This window comes from Oryx dammah, unplaced genomic scaffold, assembly GCF_014754425.2.
Source record: "Oryx dammah isolate SB20612 unplaced genomic scaffold, SCBI_Odam_1.1 HiC_scaffold_12, whole genome shotgun sequence".
NCBI classification, from domain to species: domain Eukaryota; kingdom Metazoa; phylum Chordata; class Mammalia; order Artiodactyla; family Bovidae; genus Oryx; species Oryx dammah.
This window is the reverse complement of record NW_024070196.1, coordinates 46,154,449-46,178,700: the sequence shown is the minus strand read 5'-3', so window position 1 is coordinate 46,178,700 and position 24,252 is coordinate 46,154,449. Positions and strand designations below refer to the sequence as shown.

The window sequence follows — 24,252 nt, the reverse complement described above, 5'->3', positions numbered from 1 at the left end:
TAGACAGCATAGTGAAAAGCAAAGACATTATTTTGCCAACAAAGATCCATCTAGTTAAGGCTATGGTTTTTCCAGTAGTCATGTATGAATGTGAGAGTTGGACTATAAAGAAAGCTGAGCGCCGAAGAATTGATGCTTTTGAAATGTGGTGTTGGAGAAGACTCTTGAGAGTCCCTGGGACTCCAAGGAGATCCAACCAGTCCATCCTAAAGGAAATCAGTCCTGAATATTCATTGGAAGGACTGATGCTGAAGCTGAAACTCTAATACTTTGGCCACCTGATGGGAAGAACTGACTCCTTAGAAAAGACCCTGATGCTGGGAAAAAATGAGGGCAGGAGGAGAAGGGGACAACAGAGGATGAGATAGTTTGGTGGCATCACTGACTCAATGGACATGAGTTTGAGTAAACTCCAGGAGCTGGTGATGGACAGGGAAGCCTAGCATGCTGCAGTCCATGGGGTCATAAAGAGCTGGACCCGACTGAGTGACTGGACAACCGAACTGTGCTGTGCTTAGTTGTTCAGTCATGTTCGACTCTTTGCGACCTCGTGGACTGTAGCCCGCCATAGGGGTTCTCCAGGCAAGAATACTGGAGTGGGTTGCATGCCCTCTTCCAGGAGATCTTCCCAATCTAGGGAGTGAACCCAGGTCTCCCACATTGCAGGCAGATTCTTTACCATCTGAGCCACCAGGGAAGCCCAGGAATACTAGAGTGGGTAGCCTATCCCTTCTCCAGGGGATCTTACCAACCCAGGAATTGAACTGGGGTTTCCTGCATTGCACATGGATTCTTTACCAGCTGAGCTACAGGGAAGCCCGGTATTTACCATATACCACTGTATTATGCACATGATAAAACACACTACAAAATGAAAATTCAAAATAAAAATTTGGGTGCAGTATACTCCAAAACGAAGATCTTTCATTTTATTTTATTTTATTATTTTTTTTTTAGATCTTTCATTTTAAACATGAAGTTTTTATCTACTAAAAGCTATTTGTCCCTGAAATAATTAATAATAATAATAATATTTTTAGGAGAGCAATGTGACTGTCAGATCTAAACAATTCAGCATTTAGGACTGCAAAGCGCTTGTACCATGAATAGAGATGTCAGCTCTATGACACCCTTGTTGTTTGCTTATGTTTGCTTTTTTTTGTTGTTGTTTTTTTTCTCTCCCACCCATAGTTTCTATAATCTTTTCAAGCTGCTTTTGCATTTCATGAGGTTTGCTTCGGAGAGAGTTAGATCTTGTTACACGAATCACTGCACACTGGGCCACAGGCAAGCTGCAGCCCATCACAATAGTCTGACAACAGGTGGGAGGTAGGACGTCCCTTACCCTCTGTACATGGGTGTCTCACGCATAGACACAGACATCCCAGAAGGCACCCACTGTCATCTACAGCTTTAATATTATTAAAGGCTAATTTCTCTTATTTAAAAAAGCAACTAATTAGAGTAGAAGCTCTTTCCTTACCTCCTACAGCTGTCTTGTACATCCTGCTTACAAGAGCACTGCCAAAGCAACTGAAGACAGGGTTCGTTAGGGAGAGTACTGCTACAGGAAGCTACCAATACAAAGCTTGGGAGCCAAACATAAGCTCAACAGAGACTTAAGGCCCTTTAAGCTGAAAAGAACATTTAACATCATGGTACCCCAAAAGACAGAGGAAGGTGGTAAGCTTAACATCTTAGCCCAGTGGTTAATACAATGTTTCTTACACTATCTGGTGGATTTGGTTAAACATACATTTCTAGCCCCACTCCCAGAGTTCCTGATTCAATGGCTCTAGAGTGAGATCCAAGAAGTTGTATTTCCAATGGTTTTCCAGCGAAGCTGATGCTGCTGACCTGGAGACCACACTTTGAGAACCTTGATCCATTGACCTTTAGGAGATGGGCAGAAGAAACTCTCATGAATCATATGTAGAAGGACCAACTTGCATAGAGGAAGAAAACCCAGATCATAGGAAGCAAGACCGGACGTTGTTGGGATGGACGGAACCAGCATCACTCTCAATAGGTGCCGAGAAGACAGGTAGGTCTAACAGGTGTCCACTGGATTTGGAAACAAGGAAGGTTCTAGTATCATGGAGGTCTCTTAGAGCAGCCATTGCTAAACTTTTTGGCACCTGGGCATGGTTTTGTAGAAGATGATATTTCCATGGCCTGGCATGGTGCTGGTGGGTGGGATGGTTTCTGGATGATTTGAGGCCATTACATTTATTGTGCACTTTAGCCCATCTATTATTATTAACACATTGTGATACTATGGTGATGAGAGGGATGGGGAGAAGCTGTAAGCACAGATGAAGCTTCACTCACTTGCCCATGCTCACCTCCTGCTGTGCAACCCAGCTCCTAATGCCACAGACCAGTATTGGTCCGTGGTCAGCGCTTGGGGACCACTGTTTTAGAGAATTAAAATCCCACTGTGGGAGGGTAAGAAGTGGATGGGAGGGGAGGGGGCAAAAAGGAACAGTAACCCGTTCTTTCAAAGAGATGCACTTGGAAGGGGAAAGACGAAAGAGCAGCGGTAGTGATTTCTTCTGTTTTGCTTTGCTTTTTAAGATGAGGAAGACTAGACACTGTGGACACGCCAATGCCAAGGAGAAAGCCCTGGCAGAGAGGAGGGCAGAGGATAAAAGCAAGGACTTGTGATAGAGAGAAATCTTTGAGGAAGCGAGAAGAGGGGTACAGAGCACAGGTGAAGGGGTTCAGCTGAATGCAGCTGATGGAAGTGTGGCCCGCAGACGTTCATGGCAATGACCTCACCTTCCTAGGGGCAGCAGAAAGGCCAGTGGGGTAAGGACTACACAGGGGGTTGGTGGAAACTGCGAAGATTCAAGATGGCCTGGAGAGGTGAGGCAGGTGCAGTTAACCAAGAGGAGGAGGCACGTGATGGGCAGAAATGGTGCCCAGCTGAAATCCCAGCTGTTGGTAGAAGGACCACAGAGTAGAGAAGCTGGAGACATGGAGGCAACGGGAGAGAAGTGATTGCCCCAGGGGCTGGCAAAAGTTGGAGCAAAGGGAGGGATTGTAGACTGAATCCATTAATTTGTTATTTAGTCAATGAAGTTTCTTACAAAGCTTGTTGAGGGCTAAGCACCATTGAGTAAAGTGGGAATACCCACGTGGATGTTGGACTTCCCTGGTGCCTCAGATGGTAAAGAATCTGCCTGCAATGTAAGATACTCGAGTTCTATCCCTGGGTCGGGAAGATCCCCTGGAGAAGGAAGTGGCAACTCACTCCAATATTCTTGCCTGGAAAATCCCATGAACAGAGGAGCCTGGTGGGCTACAGTCCGTGGGCTTGCGAAGAGTCAGACACGTCTCTTTAAGCATGCAACTAAGATTAAGCAACGAATACTTTCGCTTTTTTCAAATGTGGATGCAACACATTCCCTGACCTCATGGAGATTATATTCTATCAGGCTGGATGATAATAAATAAACTTGTAACGCCAAGTAACAGAAATGACCTTGACAACTGATAGAACGGGTGTCAGGTGTAAAATGTGTGCAGGCGTGCTAAGTTACTTCAGTCGTGTCCGACTCTCTGCGATCCTATGGACGGTAGCCCAACAGGCTCCTCTGTCCATGGGATTCTCCAGGCGAGAATGGTGCAGTGGGTTGCCATGCCCTCTTCAAGGGGATCTTCCTAACCCAGGGATCAAAGCGGTGTCTCTTACATCTCCTGCACTGGCAGGCAGACTTTTTACCACTAGCGCCACCTGGAAAGACCCACAGGAAGTAGAATACTGTGCCCTAAAAATGCATGGCCACCAGGAACCTCAGATTGTGACTTGACTTGCAAATACGATCTCTAATGAACTCATTAGGCACCTCGAGATTAAATCGTCCTGAATGTAGGGTGAGCTCTAAATCCAGTGACATATGTCCGCATAACGAGAGAAGAGGACACAGGGAGAAACCCAAGGAAGTCAAATGGAGATGGAGGCAGAGATCGAAGCAAGGCAGCCAGAAGCCAGGGAACACCTGGACCTACCAGAGGCTGGCAGAGGCAAAGATGGATTTTCCCCTACGCGTCTTCAGAGAGCATGCCCCTTCTGGCCTTGATTTCAGACTTAAGCCCTCCAGAATTGTGAACCAATAAATTTCTTGGTTTTAAACTACCAAGTCTGTGATAATTTGTTATGGAGCTCTAGGAACTATAAACCAGGGCAAGGACTGAGTGATAGGAGGTGGGTAGAGGGCTCTTTTAGATGGGCTCCCAGGGAAAGGGCCCTGGGAGGAGGCTATATTTGTATAGAAAGCAGTGATGGTCAAGTGGAAGAAGCTTCCAAATTGAGAAACGGGATGTGCAAAGGCCCTGTGGTAACAGATGATGGGCTGGTCTGGAGAGTGACCGTGTAAGGAGGGAAATCCTGTGGATAGGAGCTCAGGGAAGGGCCTTCTGAGGAAGGGACATGTAAACAAGACCTGGATGGGAGAAGAAACCTGGAGGCAGGTGCCCTCATAGAGGGAAGAGCCAGGTTAGAGCCTCAAGCAGGACTGAGCTTGGCATGTGTGTGACCTCAAAGACTAGTGTGGCAGGGGTGCCATTGACTGCAGAGGTGGATGGAGGGGGGCACCCTGTGGGCTGGAGGCTACTGGTACTGATTCTGACCGAAAAACGTGCTGGAATTCACAGCTTTTTTTTTTTTTTTTAACGATTCAGAGGAACTGAAAGCAAAGATGAGACCACCAAGGGGACGGTTTCAGCACCAACACTTCTCAGGCTTAAGTGGCACCAGAATGACATGGACAGTGTTAATGCAGAACCCTGTGCACTGCCCCAAGAGATCGGGGTTTAGCGGGTCTGTGCAGGGCCTGAAAATGTGCATTTTGTACAAACTCACAGGTGAGGCTGCTGCTGCGGGGCCATCGACGGCACTGTGAGAAGAGCTGGTCCAGATCAATGCCTCCTTTTCTAGAGAAGAGAAAACTCTGGAGAGCACAAGTGGTGACCAGGCCACTGCTTAGAACAGAATCGGACCGGTTTTGTAGACCCAAGTCCGTGCTCTCTTTCCCTCACCCTCAAACATCCTGCCTGTGGCCAGACAGTGATATTTGGAGCTCAATGAAAAATCTGTACTTAGGGGACTTCCCTGGTGGTCCAGTGGTTAAGAATTCACCTTGCAATGCAGGTGACTCAGGTTCGATCCCAGGTTGGAGAGCTAAGATCCCACAGGCCTCCGAGCAACTCAGCCCATGCGCTGCAACTCCTGAAGCCTGAGTGCCACAGCTAGAGGGTCCGTACCCTGCAATGGCCTGAATCAGCTCTAACGAGGTGGATGAAACTGGAGCCTATTATACAGAATGAAGTAAGTCAGAAAGAAAAACACCAATACAGTATATTAATGCATATATATGGAGTTTAGAAAAATGGTAATGATGACCCTATATGTGAGACAGCAAAAGAGACACAGATATAAAGGACAGACTGTTGGACTCTGTGGGAGAAGGTGAGGGTGGGATGATTTGAGAGAAAAGCATCAAAACATGTATGCTACCATATGTGAAATAGATGATTAGTCCAAGTTTGACACATGAAACAGGGCACTCAAAGTCGGTGCACTAGGACAACCCTGAGAGATGGGATGGGGAGGGAGGTGGGAGGGGGCTTCAGGATGGAGGACCCATGCACATCCATGGCTTATTCATGTCAATGTATGGCAAAAACCATTACAATATTGAAAAGTAATTAGCCTCCAATTAAAATAAATTAATTAATTTTAAAAAAAGAGCCTGCATGTTGCAAGTAAGATCCAACATGGATAAATAAATATTTTTCAAAATTATGCTTAAATAAACTCGATCCTCACCCATCGCCCTTCCCTTTCAACAAACATGCCCAAGTATTCAGTGTGTGTGTGTGTGCGTGTGTGTGTGTGTGTGTGTATCTTGGGACACACATCCACCTTTCCATTCTGCACCTCTGGTTAGATCAGTATTTAAGGAGATGGGGAGAAGCTGGATAGCTCTGTAGGAAAACAGAAATAGAAAACCAAGGTAAATATGAAGCATGAGATAATGGATTTAGGAAATTACAATTAAGGACTACACGGTAATTTTCTCTGCATTTTTTCTTTTTCAAAGGCTTCATCCATTGCTTTACCTACAAAACCTGGATTAAGATTTTAAAGAGGTTTTATAATCTTGGAATGAAAGGAACTAGGTCAAAATGTGCTCTGATTATTTGGTTTCCAGCTTTAAAATTTTCAGAAGCTGATGGGTTACAGAGTATGATCAAAACTCGTCCACAAGGGATTCTGAACTCTCGATGACTGGACAACTTTCCTTTCCAGCCAGCAGCTCCTACCACCACCTACTAAGACCATGTTACCTAAACTAGTTTCAGGTTAGTTTTGTACCTAAACTAACTTGAGATTTTTTTTTTTCTTCATTGTGTTTCCTTCCACTGGAAAGCTCTTCAGAGCAACTGTCATGAACTCAATGGCCATGGACTGAACAGAAATCCACAAAGGTTCCTGTTTCTCTGTAAAAACATTAGACCCATCCTTTGGTGGATGAAAGGATTAAAAAAAAAAAAAAAAAAGATGGTCTGTTTGTACCACAGAATACTATTCAGCCTTTAAAAGGAAGTAAGCTCTGACACGTGCTACAATGTACATGGATGAACCTTGAAAACAGCTGCTGGGGGAAAGAAGCCAGACACAAAGGACCACGTATGATTCCACTATACGGAATGAACTAACTAGATAAATAGATTGAAACAGAAAGTAGATTTGTGCCAGTCAGGGGTTGGGAAGATGGAGGGGAGGAATGGGGAGTGATTGCTTAATAGGAACGGGACTTAATTTGGGGGTGATGAAAATGTTCCAGAACTAGATAGAGGCGGCGGTTTCCCAGCACTGTGAATGTACAAAATGCCACTCAATTCTTTGCTGAGAAATGGTTAACTTTATGTTATGTGTATTTCCTTTCAGTGAAACAAAACAAGCAGCCACAGTGAATCTAGGACCTCATTCCGCTTGGTGAGGACAGCCTGGGACCCAGAAGTCACTGACCTTTTCAGGTGTGGTGTTTACGCTCCTGCTTGCCGAGCATCGGCTTCTCTTCCTATTTGGTGATCGGTCCACTTCTGCAGTCTAGCTGGCCTGGGCTTAGTATCAACAATAAGAGGACAGAGTATATTGTATTCATAGCAGCTAGCAGGGTGCATTGAGCAGTGAGGACGTTTGGTTTTTATTGTCACTCAACGTCTAGAGCCTGGTCTGTCCCTTCAGTGTTATCACCTGTCCCTCCTCTACGTGTCCCATCACTCCTGCTGGCCCAGCTGCAATTCCCTGCCCAGGCCCTGTCCATGTTTTGCCCGTGGTTCCCTGCAAACTCCATTCAAGGCTTTAACAGCGTAATTTCCCTAAGGCATCTCCCAAACCACCCTCTCTCCAACACTCAGATAATTTTCCCCACCCTATTCACGTTCAGTGTTGGTTTGCCCCTCCTTGACCCAGTTCCTGGAATGAGAATGTACATCCATGTGGTTTCCAGTCTCCAGAGTCAGGCACATATATCATCGCTCCCCAAAACTGATGCCACTGGGGCCCTGATCCTGTGGTCAACACAGGAACTTAAAACAATGTTTCCGTGACCTCTCTTAGTAGCTTTTCTTTCCAAACTGTAGGTAAGATTTGTGAGATGTGATGTTTGAGACATCAGAAGAAAGACGGGTTTTGCCCCCATCCCACTGTATCACAGCTTTTTTAGAAACCAATTACATTGCACATGCAAAGATGCTCTGTGATATTTCAGGCAAACACTGTATCTTCAGAAATTCCAAGGAGGGACTTCCCTGGTGGCGCAATGGTTTAAAAAAACCCACCTTCCAATGCACGGAAAGTGAGTTCAATCCCTGGTCAGGGAACTAAGATTCCACATGCTGTGGAGCAACTAAGCACACGAGCTGCAACTACTGAAGTGGGCACCCTCTTGAATCCATGCGACACAACCAGAGAGTCCCTGCACCACAACAAAGATCCCGTGTGCTGCAACTATGACCCAATGCAGTCAAATAAATATAAATAAATAAGAATAGTTTAAAAACTATTTTTTAAAAAAAGTTCCAAGGCATACCAAGTATATAGAGACTTATACCCTCTAATGTTAGTTTGTGATATTTTTCTACCCTATCTTGAGTTGATGCCCTAAAGATAGATTTCTTGTTCTATTGCTCCATCTGCTGGCAAAATTTCACAGAACAGCTTTCTACTAACATTTTAAGTCTTTCCTAGGAAAGGAGAAGGGCACGACAAAGGATGAGATGGTTGGATGGCATCACCGACTCAATGGACATGGGTTTGGGTGGACTCCGGGAGTTGGTGATGGACACGGAGGCCTGGTGTGCTGCTGTTTATGGGGTTGCAAAGAGTTGGACACGACTGAGCGACTGAACTGAACTGAGTAAAGTTCAAATTCATACTATATTCCAAATTGAGCCATAAAAAAATAAAAGCAAAACCTTTAAAGGCTATTTTCCCCCAAACTACTTCTCACTTCAAGTGCCTTTCTCATGAATTCTTTAACTGTGGGAGATGTCAAGATCACAGATCTTTTTTCAAATTGTTCAAACTCCTCTGAGCATAAGAATCACCTGGTGTCACTTGTTGAAAGAAAATTCCTTGCTTCCAGCCCAGGAAGCAAGATTCCTAGGCTCTTGACTCTAAAGAATCAAGATTACCTGGGAATGTGTGTTTTCAGAACCACCACCACTGCCCCCCAGTGAATTTTTACAATTAAGCTACCATGAGAAACATTGAAATCTAGCCTGTTCCTTTCAGCGCACAGATGAAGCTGTGAGGCTGTGGACTTGGGGAGACTGCAGCCCTCTCCAACCCCATCCCGACTCTGACCGAAGTATACACTCTTAAGAAGGAATAAGAAAATGTTTATTGTATAAGAGTCCCATTAAAGCCAGTCCCTAGAAGCACTCCCCTTTGTTTTTGTTCAATTAAGTCATGTCCAACTCTTTGCGACCCCATGGACTGCAACATGCCAGGCTTCCCTGTCCTTCACTATCTCCCAGAGTTTGCTCAAACTCGTATCCATTGAGTCAGTGATGCCATCCAACCATCTAATCCTCTGTTGCCTCCTTCTCCTCCTGCCCTCAATCTTTCTAGGGTCTTTTCCAGTGAGTCGGCTCTTCAAATCAGGTGGTCAAAATATTGGAGCTTCAGCATAAGTCCTTCCACTGAATATTCAGGGTTGATTTCCTTAAAGATGGACTGGTTTGATCTTGCTGTCCAAGGGACTCTCACAAGTCCCTCTACACCCCACTATAAGGAAGTTACTGAATTGTTACTGGACTTAACTAGTCACATGGGCACCATCCGCCTCACTTTCCAGCCTGACAAATAATCCCACTCTATTTTACAATATGTAGTTCTAACTGTTTTGGTTTTGTCCAGTGAGGAAATGAATTTCTACTGAGGTCATGGAGTTCACTGTCTCTGCTGTCAATGCAGACATTGGTCCAGTTATATGAACATGTTCTGCAATTTGTCAGACATGTAAATTAGTGGGTCCCACCTATGGACCTACAGATCCGGAAGCTCTAGTGGTGGGAGCAGTGCGATCTGTGGTTTTAACCAGCCCTCCAGGTGACCCTGATGCAGAACAAGTTTGAGAACCACTCTCCTTCGTGGGAACATGCATGCACTCAGCACCCAAGTTGTTGATCCGAAAAGTTATATGTGTAGGTACACAGCCAGCCACCTGGCGTTCCAGCTCGAGAATGCAGTTTTATCTCTTTAGAGGCAAAATTCAAATCTCATTTGTTTATTTGATAAATGAAATACCCTATTTTAACAGACCAACCCAAGAGTAAATTTCTTCTTTTTTTTAACAGCAGGGCGCTCAAAACACACCTGGTTACAATTTCAGTTTCTCAATGGCATGTTGAGTGCACAGCTTGGCTTCATGAGCAGGAATAAATCAAGACCACTGCAATCTTTGCCAACTGCTCATCACAGGTGTTCCAGGTACAACTCAGGCACGGTGTGGGCGGGGTCTGGGCGGAGCTTGTCTGGCCCAGCCTCCCTCTGCACCCTGCCGAAACTGCCATTCCCTGGCAGCCAATCAGTACCTAGCACGGGCCGCTGCCCGCCATGCCGTTAGCTCGGTTGCCACGTGCCGAGCAATTTACTGCTTGAAGTCAGTGTCCATCCGCCCTGAAAAAAGAGGACCCTTCCCATTTCCATTGGCCCCCAGGCCCTTCAATCGCCCAGAGGGGACATCGAAGTAAGAGCAAACCCAGCAGCTCTGCGGAGTCGAGAGGCACAGGGTTCCGTTTGGGCCGGCATCGTGACTCAAAGTCCCAAGTTCCGGCGCGGAGGAATCTGATGTGAGAAAACCGTTGGCTGTGCCGCGGTAACTGTTAGTGGGGCCCAAGCGTCCGCTAGCTTGGGGAGGTTGCGAGTGCGTAGTTGCAGACCAGCACCGCACGGTTGTTAGCCTCGGGCTCCAGCCTGCGTGCCTGTGGTGGGGCAACCTCCACCGCGGTCGGTTAGCCTGTGCTGAGTCCTGTATTGAGGTGTCCTCTGCCGTCAGTGGGCGCGGGTGGGGGCGGGGAAGCGAGCGGGATTGGGAGGATTGGGGACCGCGGCGGGCAGCCTTGGGGCGCGGGAGGATCGGCTGCATGTTTGAGGTGGACACTAGTGTCTTTGCCCCTGGGGTGGGTACCACTTGACCTGGATGTCCTTTGTAGCTGGTGTGGTGCCTTTGAGCACCAGCTCGGTTTCTCACCTCCAGGTGATGGGAGTGGCTTGTGGTCCAGCCTGGGGGATGTTGAAGTGGGGAGGAGACAGCTGAGTCCAGCTCGTATGCAGTGGACCCGGGTATGGGGTCGACCCGCGCGGTCTTGCTTTGACGCTGTGGGTAGCGCACTCCAGGACCCTCAGGCTCAGCGATCATCGGAACCACCTGCAGTGAACAGGGTTTCTCTCTGGGGACTGGGAGTGGGACCCCCCATTCCAATTTGCATTTCAATCGGGTGCTGGGTGTTGGCAGTCCAGGAGCACGCTGAGAACTACTGAAGTAATTTTTTTTTAAATCCCTTATTGGGATGGCAGTTCAGCTTATTATTAGGTTTTTACAACATATGCACATAGACACTGCTGGGTTGCCATGCTTTGGGCTTAGGTGCAAAGGACTAGACTGATCAGCAGCCGTGTCTAGAGGAGCTCTTGAAATGTGTGTGAGAGGGAGGAGGAACTGCCTACCCATGAGATGTGGTAGTTGCTGTAATACACATACAAACAACTTGGTACAAGAAGGTGGAAGAGATGGCCTTTGGGCTGATCCTTAAAGGATAATCTGAATTCTTCCATTTCAGTGAGGAGAGTAAGGTGCTTTAGCAAAGGATGTGTGCGCCCTGGGACAGAGTGCATCAAGGAATTTATCATAGCTGGTGCGTGGAGGAAAGTAGTGTTTGCTGGAGTCTAAAGCAGAGATCTCCAGATTTGATTCAGTTGACCATCAGTAAGAGACTTGGGCATATATGCCTGTGTGCTCCATGCGTGAGTCACATATGTATGTATGCGTACATGCTTAGCTGCTCAATCGTGTCAGTCTCTGACCCTATGGACTGTAGCCCATCAGGTTCTTCTGCCGGGATTATCTCGGCTAGAATACTGAAGTGCGTTGCCATTTCGTCTTCTAGGGGATTTTCCTGACCCAGGGATCAAACCCACGTCTCCTGGGGCTCCTGCATTGGCAGGTGAATTCTTCACCGCTGAGCCACCTGGGAAGGCCCAAGTTATGTATGTATAACAATTGTCATAATAACATAATGTAAATTCAGAATACTTTATAATGGCATTAAAATTAGTTCTAATATGCTGGTTTCTCAGCAGATTATATTGTGTAACCTGCTTTGGAAATTGCTGATTAGATCATTAAAGTTTTTACAGGCGTGTGAGCTAATGTATTTTTAGTCCTTTAGTGTTTGATAAAGAGGTCTTTAAAAGTGTAGTGTCATTAAATTTGTCTTCCTAGGAAGATTTCCATGGAACAAAAATGTTTAGAAGCTGAGAAAACTCAGAAAAGGCTTATCCTGACTTAAAGCGGAGTGATTTAATTGTAAATAGTGTCATAATCTGCCCCTCTTTAGAACCTTAGGTAGTCTCTTTGTGAATTGAATGTCAAATCCAAGCTCATTACCCTTCAGTCACAATGGGTGTCTTTTAGTCCTGCAGACAAGCCAAGCTCTCAACACATAGTCACGAGCTATTCACTCTTGTCTAAAGAGTGGCCCCACTGCTGCTGCTAAGTCACTTCAGTCGTGTCTGACTCTGTGTGACCCCACAGGCAGCCCACCAGGCTCCCCCATCCCTGGGATTCTCCAGGCAAGAACACTGGAGTGGGTTGCCATTTCCTTCTCCAATGCATGAAAGTGAAAAGTGACAGTGAAGTCGCTCAGTTGTGTCCGATCCTCAGCGACCCCATGGACTGCAGCCCACCAGGCTCCTCTGTCCATGGGATTTTCCAGGCAAGAGTACTGGAGTGGGGTGTCATTGCTTTCTCCGAGTAGTCCCACCCAACCTTCCAATTCCGAGTCCTCCTGCATCTCAGTTTAAATGTTAGCTTTGTTGCAGACAGACCTCTTCAGTATGTAAATTAGTTCCTGCTGTCCTCTTTGTAAGAATATTCTTTGTTCCTCGTTAAACTTAAATATTTGTAGCTATGATTTTTTTTCTGCTGTTTCCACAAAGGCTCACGTGTGTTGAACGCTCATGGTACGCCAGGCACTTTGTGCTCTATGTGTGTGCGCATTGAGTTGTTCTCAGTTGACCTGTGTGGTATAGGTTGTTATTGGCTATTTTACAAATAAAGACACGAGTCACAGGTTATGTGATTTGCTTCACAGGTTATGTGAAGAAGAGCCAGTCTGGCTCTGATAGTAACCTGATGATACTGCTTTCTACCCTATAGTTGGGAGTGACTTGGTGGAGAACCTTTTATACATGTTAATATATTTGATGCCTGACAGATCCTGGGTTACATTAGGTACTCATCTACAGGGTGCTGTTGAAAAAATGTGGGGAATTGTTGATCATGTGTGGTAGGAGCAGTAAAGGAGTAGTTTGGAGATGAATGACTCTGTTTCCTTGGAGACAGAGTGGATGCCACTCATCAAGAATGAAATTATGGGACATAAATGATGTGGTTAAAAAAAAAAAAAGCTACATGCAATTGTGGAATGATCCAGGAAGACACAGTAGTGTATGTATGTATAATAATTACTTAAAGGGCCTGGCATAAAGCTTACTATAAGAGCCCTCTTTCATAGATTACATATCTAGATGTGAAAGAACTATTCACCAATATCTTAAGACTTTCTATAATTAATTCAATTGAAAGATGACATATTACATAAAAATAAGTCTTCTACTTCAGTGCTCTCACCTAGCACAGGAGCACTGAAGCTTTGCTGAAGGTGGGGATATTGTCTTAAGAGGCAATATTGGATAGTGCCTTCAGAGGCTAGGAAACTCTGTGATTACCCAGGAGCTTATTTTAGAATCTTAACCAAATCAGTTTAAAGATAGCATTGTAGAAACACTCAAATATAATTGCAAACACTGAATATTGTCTTCATGATTATTTCCTCTTAAGAAAAAGGAAAATGACTGGGAGAGCCAGAGCAAGAGCAAGAGGAAGGGCTCGTGGTCAGGAGATGGTGCAGCATGTGGGCGCCTCTGCGGTGAGTGTGCCACTCTTTTCTAACTGCAGGGAGAGTCCTTGAGAAACAAACTGGCTAAGCCTTCATCAGCTTAGGCTGTCAAATTTAAAATCTGAGTCCTGTGAAGGAAGTAGGAACTGAACAAGGAAAATCGTGTTCTATGTCCTGAGGGTGTTGGAAGCTGGTTCTTGACTTCACTTGGTAACCCTTCTTGAAGAAATTTCTTCATAAGATATTTGATTACTAATTTAGATCAGTTTTGGTTGAATGCTTTAGATTTGTTTGACTAGTTATTTCCTCTGATGTCTGTGACCTCTTGACACAAAAAGAATGCTGTTCTTTATTTGCATATAACTGCAGAGTCAGCAGCCTGGTTACATCCAGCCTCGACCTCAGCAGCCGCCAGCAGAGGGGGAATTAGTTGGCCGTGGACGACAGAGAGGGACAGTAGGAGCGACAGCGAAGTCACAAGGTGAAGGGAGAGGGAAAGGGCTTCTGCGTGTGTGTCTGTGCGCTTGTAGCAATAGATGGGGAGCAGTTACCAAAATTCTGTTTAAAGAAAAAGGAGTCCCAGCATCTCCCTCAGGCTGTGCAGCCTGCCATTGATTGCAGTGCCTCAGGATTTCTTTTCTTAGCAACAAAAAAGAGCAAACACTAGAGCCCCACACGAGCTTTTACAAAGCAGGTAAATTCTAAACTGATTATAAATGTGCTTATTATGCATTAATCAATTTAGAACATTCTCTTGGCTTCTTTAGTGGTTTTATCAAAGCTGTACCAACTTTAGTGTTTGTAACTTTGACTTAATAAAATATATTTTCACGTGTGTAGTATTGGTTCATCCTGTTTCTCAGACGGAGAAACTGAGGTCAAAGTTGTGACAGCCAGTAGAGTCAGAATGCCGGTTCTGATTCCAAAAATTGTGCTTTTTCCCTGCATTGTTGCAAAAGCTAATTTTTTCTGGATGCTTGGTATAAGATTTTAATAGTTACTAAGTTTGGTTTTAGAATTGGAAAAAAAACCAAACTCATATATATACATAGAGAATTAATGTAGTAACAGTGGCTTTTAAAACCCTGGGATTGGCATGGGAAATGGGCAATAAAAGTGTTGATACAAATGGAAAACTTGAGAACAAAGTTGGTTCCTTACTTTATGCCTTGCACCACAATATGACCAAATATTTAGTCATCACAGATGAAACCCATGAAATTTAGAAAACATGGATAAATCTAAAATGAACTTGAAGTGGTACGAATTGAACTGTGACAGATACTGGCAGTGTCAAGAGACAACCTGGAAACTTACTGAAATTAGAGAACAGCTCATCTTTCTGATGCACAGAGCAGTCTTGTGAATCTGTGATGGGAAAGGGGACAAAGGAAAGCGCAAATCATTGAAAAGTGCAAAGGGCAGTGAAAATGCTAAGCCTTACCATTAAGTTGAAATTGAACTGGAGCATTTTTTAATCCGGTTATTCTCCATTTTATTTTTTGCCAGTTTTGGCTATTTAAAAACTGGAACTTGTGTTCCATGTAGGATTGTACCAACTTTTGGATGGCGTTTGTAATGTGTAGCAGCATTACACTTTTAGTAGCAGTTATGTTCGTGGTAATTTATCCAGACACTGAATAAGTACATGATTGTGTATGACTGTTAACTACATTCAGGATCCCAACACTGTAAAAACCTATTCAGTAAGGGTAAAACCCGCTGTACTTTAATAACAATGGAGTACCAATTAGCCATTTTCAAGAATGTAAAAACTTGACTGAAATGAAAACAAGTTGTAAAACAGCTTTGTATTTTCAGTAAATATGTGTTATTGTTGGTCAGTTGCTAAGTCGTGTCTGACTCTTTTTGATCCCATGGACTATAGCCCGCAGGCTCTTCAGTCAACAGGATTTTTCAGGCAAGAATACTGGAGTGGGTTGCTGTTTCATGGATTGAACCTGCTTTTCCTGTGTTTCCTGCATTGCAGGCAGATTCTTTTATCGCTGAGCCATTGGGGAAGCTCCAGTGGGCTACATGATGTTTTTAATTTTTAAGGTCCTTGATTACAGTTCATTCATGGGAATCTCCGACTCAGTGGACATGGGTTTGGGTGGACTCCAGGAGTTGGTGATGGACAGGGAGGCCTGGCGTGCTGCGGTTCATGGGGTTGCAGAGTCGGACATGACTGAGCGACTGAACTGAACTGATTGAATCACTTTCCCTGGATGAACTGATTGAATCACTTTCCTCAATCTTTTTTTAAACAATTACCCATTTAATCCAAAAAGTGAACAGAGAGATATAATCTGTTCTATTAGAATAAATATGTCACATTAAATTATAAATGTTTCTGATAATAGAAACATAAGGTTGCATGAGTTTCAAATATATAAGCCAAGTAAGAATTCTATATATCCAGCATTATAGCAGGATATATATCCTCCAAATAAATACCTTTAATGTGCTATATTTTTAAAATACCTTTTGAAATTATCTGATCTGGCAAGATAGTTGGAAAATCTTCAGAGGCCAAAAATGACAAGACTAAATCCAGAGTGGGAATCAAGTGCTGAAACCAGTGACTCCAAAAACCACCTCCAGGTCACTTGCTTTATTATATTTTCCCTAAACATTCTCTGTATTGATCTTCACTAATACTTTTTTTTAACAATGACTCATGAATTTAAATTTAATTCTATGAAACTCAGTTCCCTACCTATATAATGGTATATGCTTTTAAAGATAAGGACCATTGTGAGGACTCAGTGATACTCAGGGTAATGTAAAGCCCTCTTTTACCGTCTTTCCCTGCTCTTGTGAGTATTACATCTGAGAAGTGCTTCTCACAGTAAGCATTCAAGTATCCACTGTGTTTTAGAAATTAAAATGACAGCCTTAACAGATTTATCACTAATGAGACATTAAGACCGAAGTTTTCACTCTGTAAAGTGGGATATGTTGACATGAGAGAACTCTTACACAATAGCATGTCCTGATTTGTGTTTTTAATAAATCATTCTGGCAGCTGCATGAAAGGGGAACAAAGTTTCCAGTTATATCCCTTTTTAAAAAACTTATTTATTTAATTAGAGGCTAATTACAATATTGTGGTTTTTACCATACATTGACATGAATCAAGCTCTATACAGTCAGCAAAAACAAGATTGGGAGCTGACTGTTGCTCAGATCATGACCTCCTTATTGCCAAATTCAGACTTAAATTGAAGAAAGTAGGGAAAACCACTAGACTGTTCAGGTATGACCTAAATCAAATCCCTTATGATTATACAGTGGAAGTGAGAAATAGATTTAAGGGACTAGATCTGATAGATAGAGTGCCTGATGAACTATGGACTGAGGTTCGTGACATTGTACAGGAGACAGGAATCAAGATCATCCCCATGGAAAAGAAATGCAAAAAAGCAAAATGGCTGTCTGGGGAGGCCTTACAAATAGCTGTGAAAAGAAGAGAAGCAAAAAGCCAAGGAGAAAAGGAAAGATATAAGCATCTGAATGCAGAGTTCCAAAGAATAGCAAGAAGAGATAAGAAAGCCTTCCTCAGTGATCATTGCAAAGAAATAGAGGAAAACAACAGAATGGGGAAGACTAGAGGTCTCTTCAAGAAAACCAGAGATACCAAGGGAACATTTCATGCAAAGATGGGCTTGATAAAGGACAGAAATGGTATGGACCTAACAGAAGCAGAAGATATTAAGAAGAGGTGGCAGAAATACACAGAAGAACTGTACAAAAAAGATCTTCATGACCTAGATAATCACGATGGTATAATCACTCACCTAGAGCCAGACATCCTGGAATGTGAAGTCAAGTGGGCCGTAGAAAGCATCATTACGAACAAAGCTAGTGGAGGTGATGGAACTCCAGTTGAGCTATTTCAAATCCTGAAAGATGATGCTGTGAAAGTGCTGCACTCAATATGCCAACAAATTTGGAAAACCCAGCAGTGGCCATCGGACCAGTTTTCATTCCAATCCCAAAGAAAGGCAATGCCAAAGAATGCTCAAACTACTGCACAGTTGCACTCATCTCACACGCTAGTAAAGTGATGCTCAAAATTCTCCAAGCCAGGCTTCAGCAATACATGAACTATGAACTTCCAGATGTTCAAGCTGGTTTTAGAAAAGGCAGAGATCAAATTGCCAACATCTGCTGGATCATGGAAAAAGCAAGAGCGTTCCAGAAAAACATCTATTTCTGCTTTATTGACTATGTCAAAGCTTTTGACTGTGTGGATCACAAGAAACTGGAAAATTCTGAAAGAGATGGGAATACCAGACCACCTGACCTGCCTCTTGAGAAACCTATATGCAGGTCAGGAAGCAACAGTTAGAACTGGACATGGAACAACAGACTAGTTCCAAATAGGAAAAGGAATACGTCAAAGCTGTATATTGTCACCCTGCTTATTTAACTTATATGCTGAGTACATCATGAGAAACGCTGGGCTGGAAGAAGCACAAGCTGGAATCAAGATTGCTGGGAGAAATATCAATAACCTCAGATATGCAGATGACACCACCCTTATGGCAGAAAGTGAAGAGGAACTAAAGAGCCTCTTGATGAAAGTGAAAGAGGAGAGTGAAAAAGTTGGCTTAAAGCTCAACATTCAGAAAACGAAGATCATGGCATCTGGTCCCATCACTTCATGGGAAATAGATGGGGAAACAGTGTCAGACTTTATTTTTGGGGGCCCCCAAATCACTGCAGATGGTGACTGCAGCCATGAAATAAAAAGACGCTTACTCCTTGGAAGGAAAGTTATGACCAACCTAGACAGCATATTGAAAAGCAGAGACATTACTTTGCCAACAAAGGTCCGTCTAGTCAAGGCTGTGGTTTTTCCAGTGGTCATGTATGGATGAGAGAGTTGGACTGTGAAGGCTGAGCACCAAAGAATTGATGCTTTTGAACTGTGGTGTTGGAGAAGACTCTTGAGAGTCCCTTGGACTGCAAGGAGATCGAACCTGTCCATTCTGAAGGAGATCAACCCTGGGATTTCTTTGGAAGGAATGATGCTAAAGCTGAAGCTCCAGTACTTTGGCCACCTCATGTGAAGAGTTGACTCATTGGAAAAGACTGATGCTGGGAGGGATTGGGGGCAGGAGGAAAAGGGGACGACAGAGGATGAGATGGCTGGATGGCATCACCGACTCGATGGACGTGAGTTTGAGTGAACTCTGGAAGTTGGTGATGAACAAGGAGGCCTGGCGTGCTGCGGTTCATGGGGTCACAGAGTCAGACACAGCTGTGCAACTGAACTGAACTGAACTGACATGAATCAGCGATGGGTGCACATGTACCTCCCCGTCCAAAACCCCTTCCCACATCCTTCCACATCCCATCCCTCTGGGTTGTTGTGGTGCCCCGACTTTGAGTGCCCTGTTTCATGCATTGAAGTTGGACTTGTCATCTTTTTCACATATGGTAATATACATGTTTCAATGCTATTCTCTCAAATCATCCCACCCTCACCTTCTCCCACAGAGTCCAAAAATCTGTTCTTTACATCTGTCTCTCACTGTCTTGCATATATGGTTGTTGTTACCATCTTTCTAAATTCCATATATATATGTGTTAATATACTGTATTGGTGTTTTTCTTTCTGACTTACTTCACTGTGTAACAGGTTCCAGTTTCATCCACCTCATTAGAACTTACTCAGATATATTCTTTTTTTATAGCTGAGTAATATTCCATTGTGTATGCGTACTACAACTTTCTTATCCATTCATCTACTGATGGACATCTAGGTTGCTTCCATGTCCCAGCTATTATAAACAGTGCTGTGATGAACATTGGGGTACATGTGTCTCTTTCAATTCTGGTTTCCTCAGTGTGTATGCCCAGCAGTGGGATTGCTGGGTCCTATGGCAGTTCTTTTTCCAGTTTTTTAAGGAATCTCCACACTGTTCTCCATAGTGGCTGTACTAGTTTGCATTCCCACCAACAGTGTAAGAGGGTTCCCTTTTCTCCACCCTCTCCAGCATTTATTGTTTGTAGACTTTTTGAAGGTAGCCATTCTGACTGCAGTGTGATAATACCTCATTGTGGTTTTTATTTGCATTTCTCTGATAATGGGTGATGTTGAGCATCTTTTCATGTGTTTGTTAGCCATCTGTCTTCTTTGGAGAAATGTCTGTTTAGTTCTTTGGCCCATTTTATGATTGGGTCATTTATTTTTCTGGTATTGAACTGCATAAACTGCTTGTATATTTTTGAGATTCTTTGTCAGTTTCATTTCGTGTTATTTTCTTCCATTCTGAAGGCTGCCTTTTCACCTTGCTTATAGTTTCCTTCATTGTGAAGAAGCTTTTAATTGAATTAGTTCCCATTTGTTTATTTTGCTTTTATTTCCATTACTCTGGGAGGAGGGTCATAGAGGATCTTGCTGTGATTTATGTCAGAGAGTGTTGTGCCTCTGTTTTCCTCTAGTTTTATAGTTTCTGGCTTACATTTAGATCTTTAATCCATTTTGAGTTTATTTTTGTCTGTGGTGTTAGAAAGTGTTCCAGTTTCATTCTTTTACAGGTGGTTGACCGGTTTTCCCAGCATCAGTTGTTAAAGAGATTGTCTTTTTTCCAATTGTTAAAAAGATTGTCTTTTTTCCATTGTATATTTTTGCCTCCTTTGTCAAAGATAAGGTGTCCATAGGTGTGTGTGGATTCTTCTCTGGATTCTCTCTTTTGTTCCACTGATCTGTATTTCTGTTTCTGTGCCAGTACCATACTGTGTTGATGGCTGTAGCTTTGTAGTGTAGTCCAGTCAGGCAGGTTGATTGCTCCAGTTCCGTTCTTCTTTCTGCAGCTGTATCCCCATTTAAAACAGCTTTTAGATCGACAGTTAATCAACATTTGACTAAAGTATTAGTCGTAGCAGTACTATATGTGGAGAGGGGAGCAGACTTAATTATTATTTTCAGAAACTTGCAGTTAGATTTTCATATCTATAACTACTAATTTTTCAAGAGAAACTCAAATTTTTCAGGGAAGAATTCAAATTAAGCATTTATGACCAGTTGTTGCTATCAGATTAGATTCAGTATACCTGACCGTTGTTAGTGTGGACACCTTAAGCTGAAAGTCTTTAGTATACAAAGTTCACCAGGGGTTTATTCAGTGGCTGAGTCATGTCTGACTCTTTTGCAACCCCAGGAACTGTAGCTTGCCAGGTTCCTCTGTCCGTATAATTTCCCAGGCAAGGATACTGGAGTGGGTTGCCATTTCCTTCTCCAGGGGATCTTCCTGATCTGTCTCCTGCGTTGGCAGGTGGATTCTTTACCACTGAACCACCAGGGAAGCCCCCAGATACTGAAAGATTTTTAAATGTAGAGACACAGAGAGAACAAACAAATAGACACTAAGGGGGATATAGGGGGCTGGGGCTGGGGGTGGGATAAACTGTGAGATTGAGATTGACATATACACACTACTATGTATAACATAGACAATGAGAAATGAGAACCTACTGTACAGCACTGGGAACTCAGTGCTCTGTGGTGACAAAGGGGGGGATATATGTATATGTATAGCTGATTCACTTTTCTGTACAGCAGAAACTAACACAACATTGTAAAGCAACTAAATTCCAATTAAAACAAAAAACTAAGATAAAAAGACTTAAAAATAGAGCCCCTGAAAATCTTGAGGCACAAGAACCAGCATATTTAGCAGTACTTTTAAAGTGCTTTATAAATGAAGTTCTTACTTAAAACTTACCACACTCCAGTAAAAATCTGTTATAATCAATTTTTCAGGTGTAGAAATTGAAGCTCATATTAAAATAACTTGTTTACAAGATATATCAGGAACCGATATATTTTGTTGAAGCTACATTACTTCTCTTTGAGAAGCTGGCAATTCTAAGCTAATTTTAGCATTTGTGATTAGAAGAGGACTGGTCTCCCTTAGCTTTTTGTTCTCCCAAGTCCGTGACTTCTGTCACTTAGACTTAAGTTTTGCTCAGAATGTCTGCTTGGGCTCCCTCTTGCCATCACATCCAGATTCCAGGCAAGACTGGCAGCTAGGGGCGTGGAGAATATAAAAGCCAGCTATTAATGCCCTTAACGTGCTTTCTCAAAAATTTCATCCAATAATTTCTGCAAAAGTCTCTTAGGCCATCCTTACATGCAAGGAAGGTAGAAATTTTAGTCTGTTAGGTATGTGTGTGCACTCAGTCACTCAGTTGTGTCCAACTCTTCGTGAGCACATGTACTGTGGCCTACCAGGCTCCTCTGTCCACAGAATTTCCCAAGCAAGAATACTGGAGAGGTTGCCATTTCCTGCTTCAGGGGATCTTTGCAACTTAGTCCTCAAACCCTTGCCTCCTGCATTGTCAGGCAGATTCTTTACCACTATGCCACCTGGGAATCCCCTATTAGGTGTGTTACTTCCTAAATAAACTTCTAAAATAAGAATGAAATATTGTTTATTGTGTAGTCAGTCATCTCTGCTACACAAGGTAACATGCATGTTAACTGCAAGCTACAATTTAACACTTGTCTATATAGCTTGTAATTGTTCTTTGGTTCACATCATACTAGTTATATGAAGTGTTCAGTTCAGTTGCTCAGTCGTGTCTGACTCTTTTCGATCCCATGAACCACAGCATGCCAGGCCTCCCTGTCCATCACCAACTCCCCGAGTCCACCCAAACCCATGTCCATTTAGTCGGTGATGCCATCCAACCATCTCATCCTCTGTCGTCCCCTTCTCCTCCTGCCCTCAATCTTTCCCAGCATTAGGGTCTTTTCAAGTGAGTCATCTCTTTGCATCAGGTAGCCAAAGTGTTCAGCTTCAACATCAGTCCTTCCAGTGAACACCCAGGACTGATTTCCTTTAGGATGGACTGGTTGGATCTCCTTGCAGTCCAAGGGACTCTCAAGAGTCTTCTCCAACACCACACTTCGAAAGCATCAATTCTTCAGCACTCAGCCTTCTTCACAGTCCAACTCTCACATCCATACATGACAACTGGAAAAATTTTATACAAATTAAAAGACTTAATAATTTGGATATTTTAACCACAGTTTTTGCAAGTAACTATGTACTGATAGTTAACCTACCCCAGTAGATGTGTATCATGGTCACAGGATTTGCACAGGGTCATCCCATCCATTCTGCTGATTTTTAAGGGAATTGGTGAGGAAATTACATTTTAAACTTCAACATTTTCTAATTCAGGTAGCACATTTAAATTTTATAAACTGCCAGTTCTTACACCTATAATTACATCATAAAAGTTGTGAAAATACTGATATTAAGGCCCTTAGGTGATATTATACCTACAGACAGAAAAATAATTACCCAATCAGCAAATATATTTTTCTAAGTTCTTGAATGAGTCCAGTCATCTTGATCTTGTAAAGGTATATATGTCCTGTGAGGGAGCTGACTTTGCCTAGGGTGGTGACAAGAAGGGCTTCATGGAAGAGGTTCTAGCTGAGAAGTTACTTTTTTCTTTGGTTGGCAGATACCTAAAGCATCCTAGCAGGATTGTTACACACTATGTTTAGCACCACAGGAGCCTTTGGGTTTCATGCCATAGTGTACTTTGGCAATTGCATTGTCATGTTGCGTATTACTTAGACGTATTTTTTTCTGTTATTCTTTTTTTTTTTTTTTTTTTAAAGAACTCCAGATATCTGCTGGATTCCAGGAGTTATCATTAGCAGAGAGAGGGGGTCGTCGTAGAGACTTTCATGATCTTGGTGTGAATACAAGACAGAACCTAGATCATGTGAAAGAATCAAAAACAGGTAGGTTAATCATTAAGAGTAAGTTTCATGAGATTACTTTTCAAGTACACAGGACAGCAAATTGAAGCACTTTTACTTAGGTATTTATTTGTATGATGAATTGCTTGAGTGAAAGAGTATGTTTGTTCAAAGACTGCATGGATACTTTTTCCATTTTCCTCTCCCTTTTGGTTTTGAAATAGGTCATAGATGTTTTCAGCTGCACTGAAATATTTTGATACATATTGCGTAGATCACTTTTCTCTTTTAAAGCTTTTTGCTATAAAGATTTCATTGGTTCAGTTGTAAATTACTCTAGTCCAGGGATAATTGTTTTCTAAATGGATGCTTCCAGTAATTTATGGAAATAAAATAGTAGTCCCCAAAGTCAGATGTCTGAGAACTTGTGTTGTCTGTTGCTCTTAGCCCTTTGCTTACAGAACTGCATCTGCCTTGGCATGACAGTAAAGATTTCAAGGAAGCATACACTTGATATATCATTAATTAAATGTGACTTACTTTTACAGGTTCTTCAGGTATTATCGTAAGGCTAAGCACTAACCATTTCCGATTGACATCCCGTCCCCAGTGGGCCTTATATCAGTATCACATTGACTATAATCCGTTGATGGAAGCCAGAAGACTCCGCTCAGCTCTTCTTTTTCAACATGAGGATTTAATTGGAAGGTGTCATGCTTTTGATGGAACAATATTATTTTTACCTAAAAGACTACAGCACAAGGTTATTTCAGTTGTTGGAATGGGGAGAGGGAAATGGGGATTTCTACCTCAAA

At 43.0% G+C, this 24,252-nt stretch overlaps 1 protein-coding gene across 1 annotated transcript in view; it reads left to right on the top strand.

Annotated features, from left to right (window-relative positions):
* Positions 1-13,653: 13,653 nt before the first annotated feature.
* Positions 13,654-24,252, top strand: part of PIWIL1 (piwi like RNA-mediated gene silencing 1) — a 36,163-nt gene continuing 25,564 nt past the window's right edge. The window contains exons 1-4 of the mRNA XM_040251597.1: positions 13,654-13,731; positions 14,071-14,182; positions 23,354-23,479; positions 23,986-24,200. Coding sequence (XP_040107531.1) covers positions 13,654-13,731; positions 14,071-14,182; positions 23,354-23,479; positions 23,986-24,200 — 531 coding nt within the window. The remainder of the gene's footprint in view (positions 13,732-14,070; positions 14,183-23,353; positions 23,480-23,985; positions 24,201-24,252) is intronic.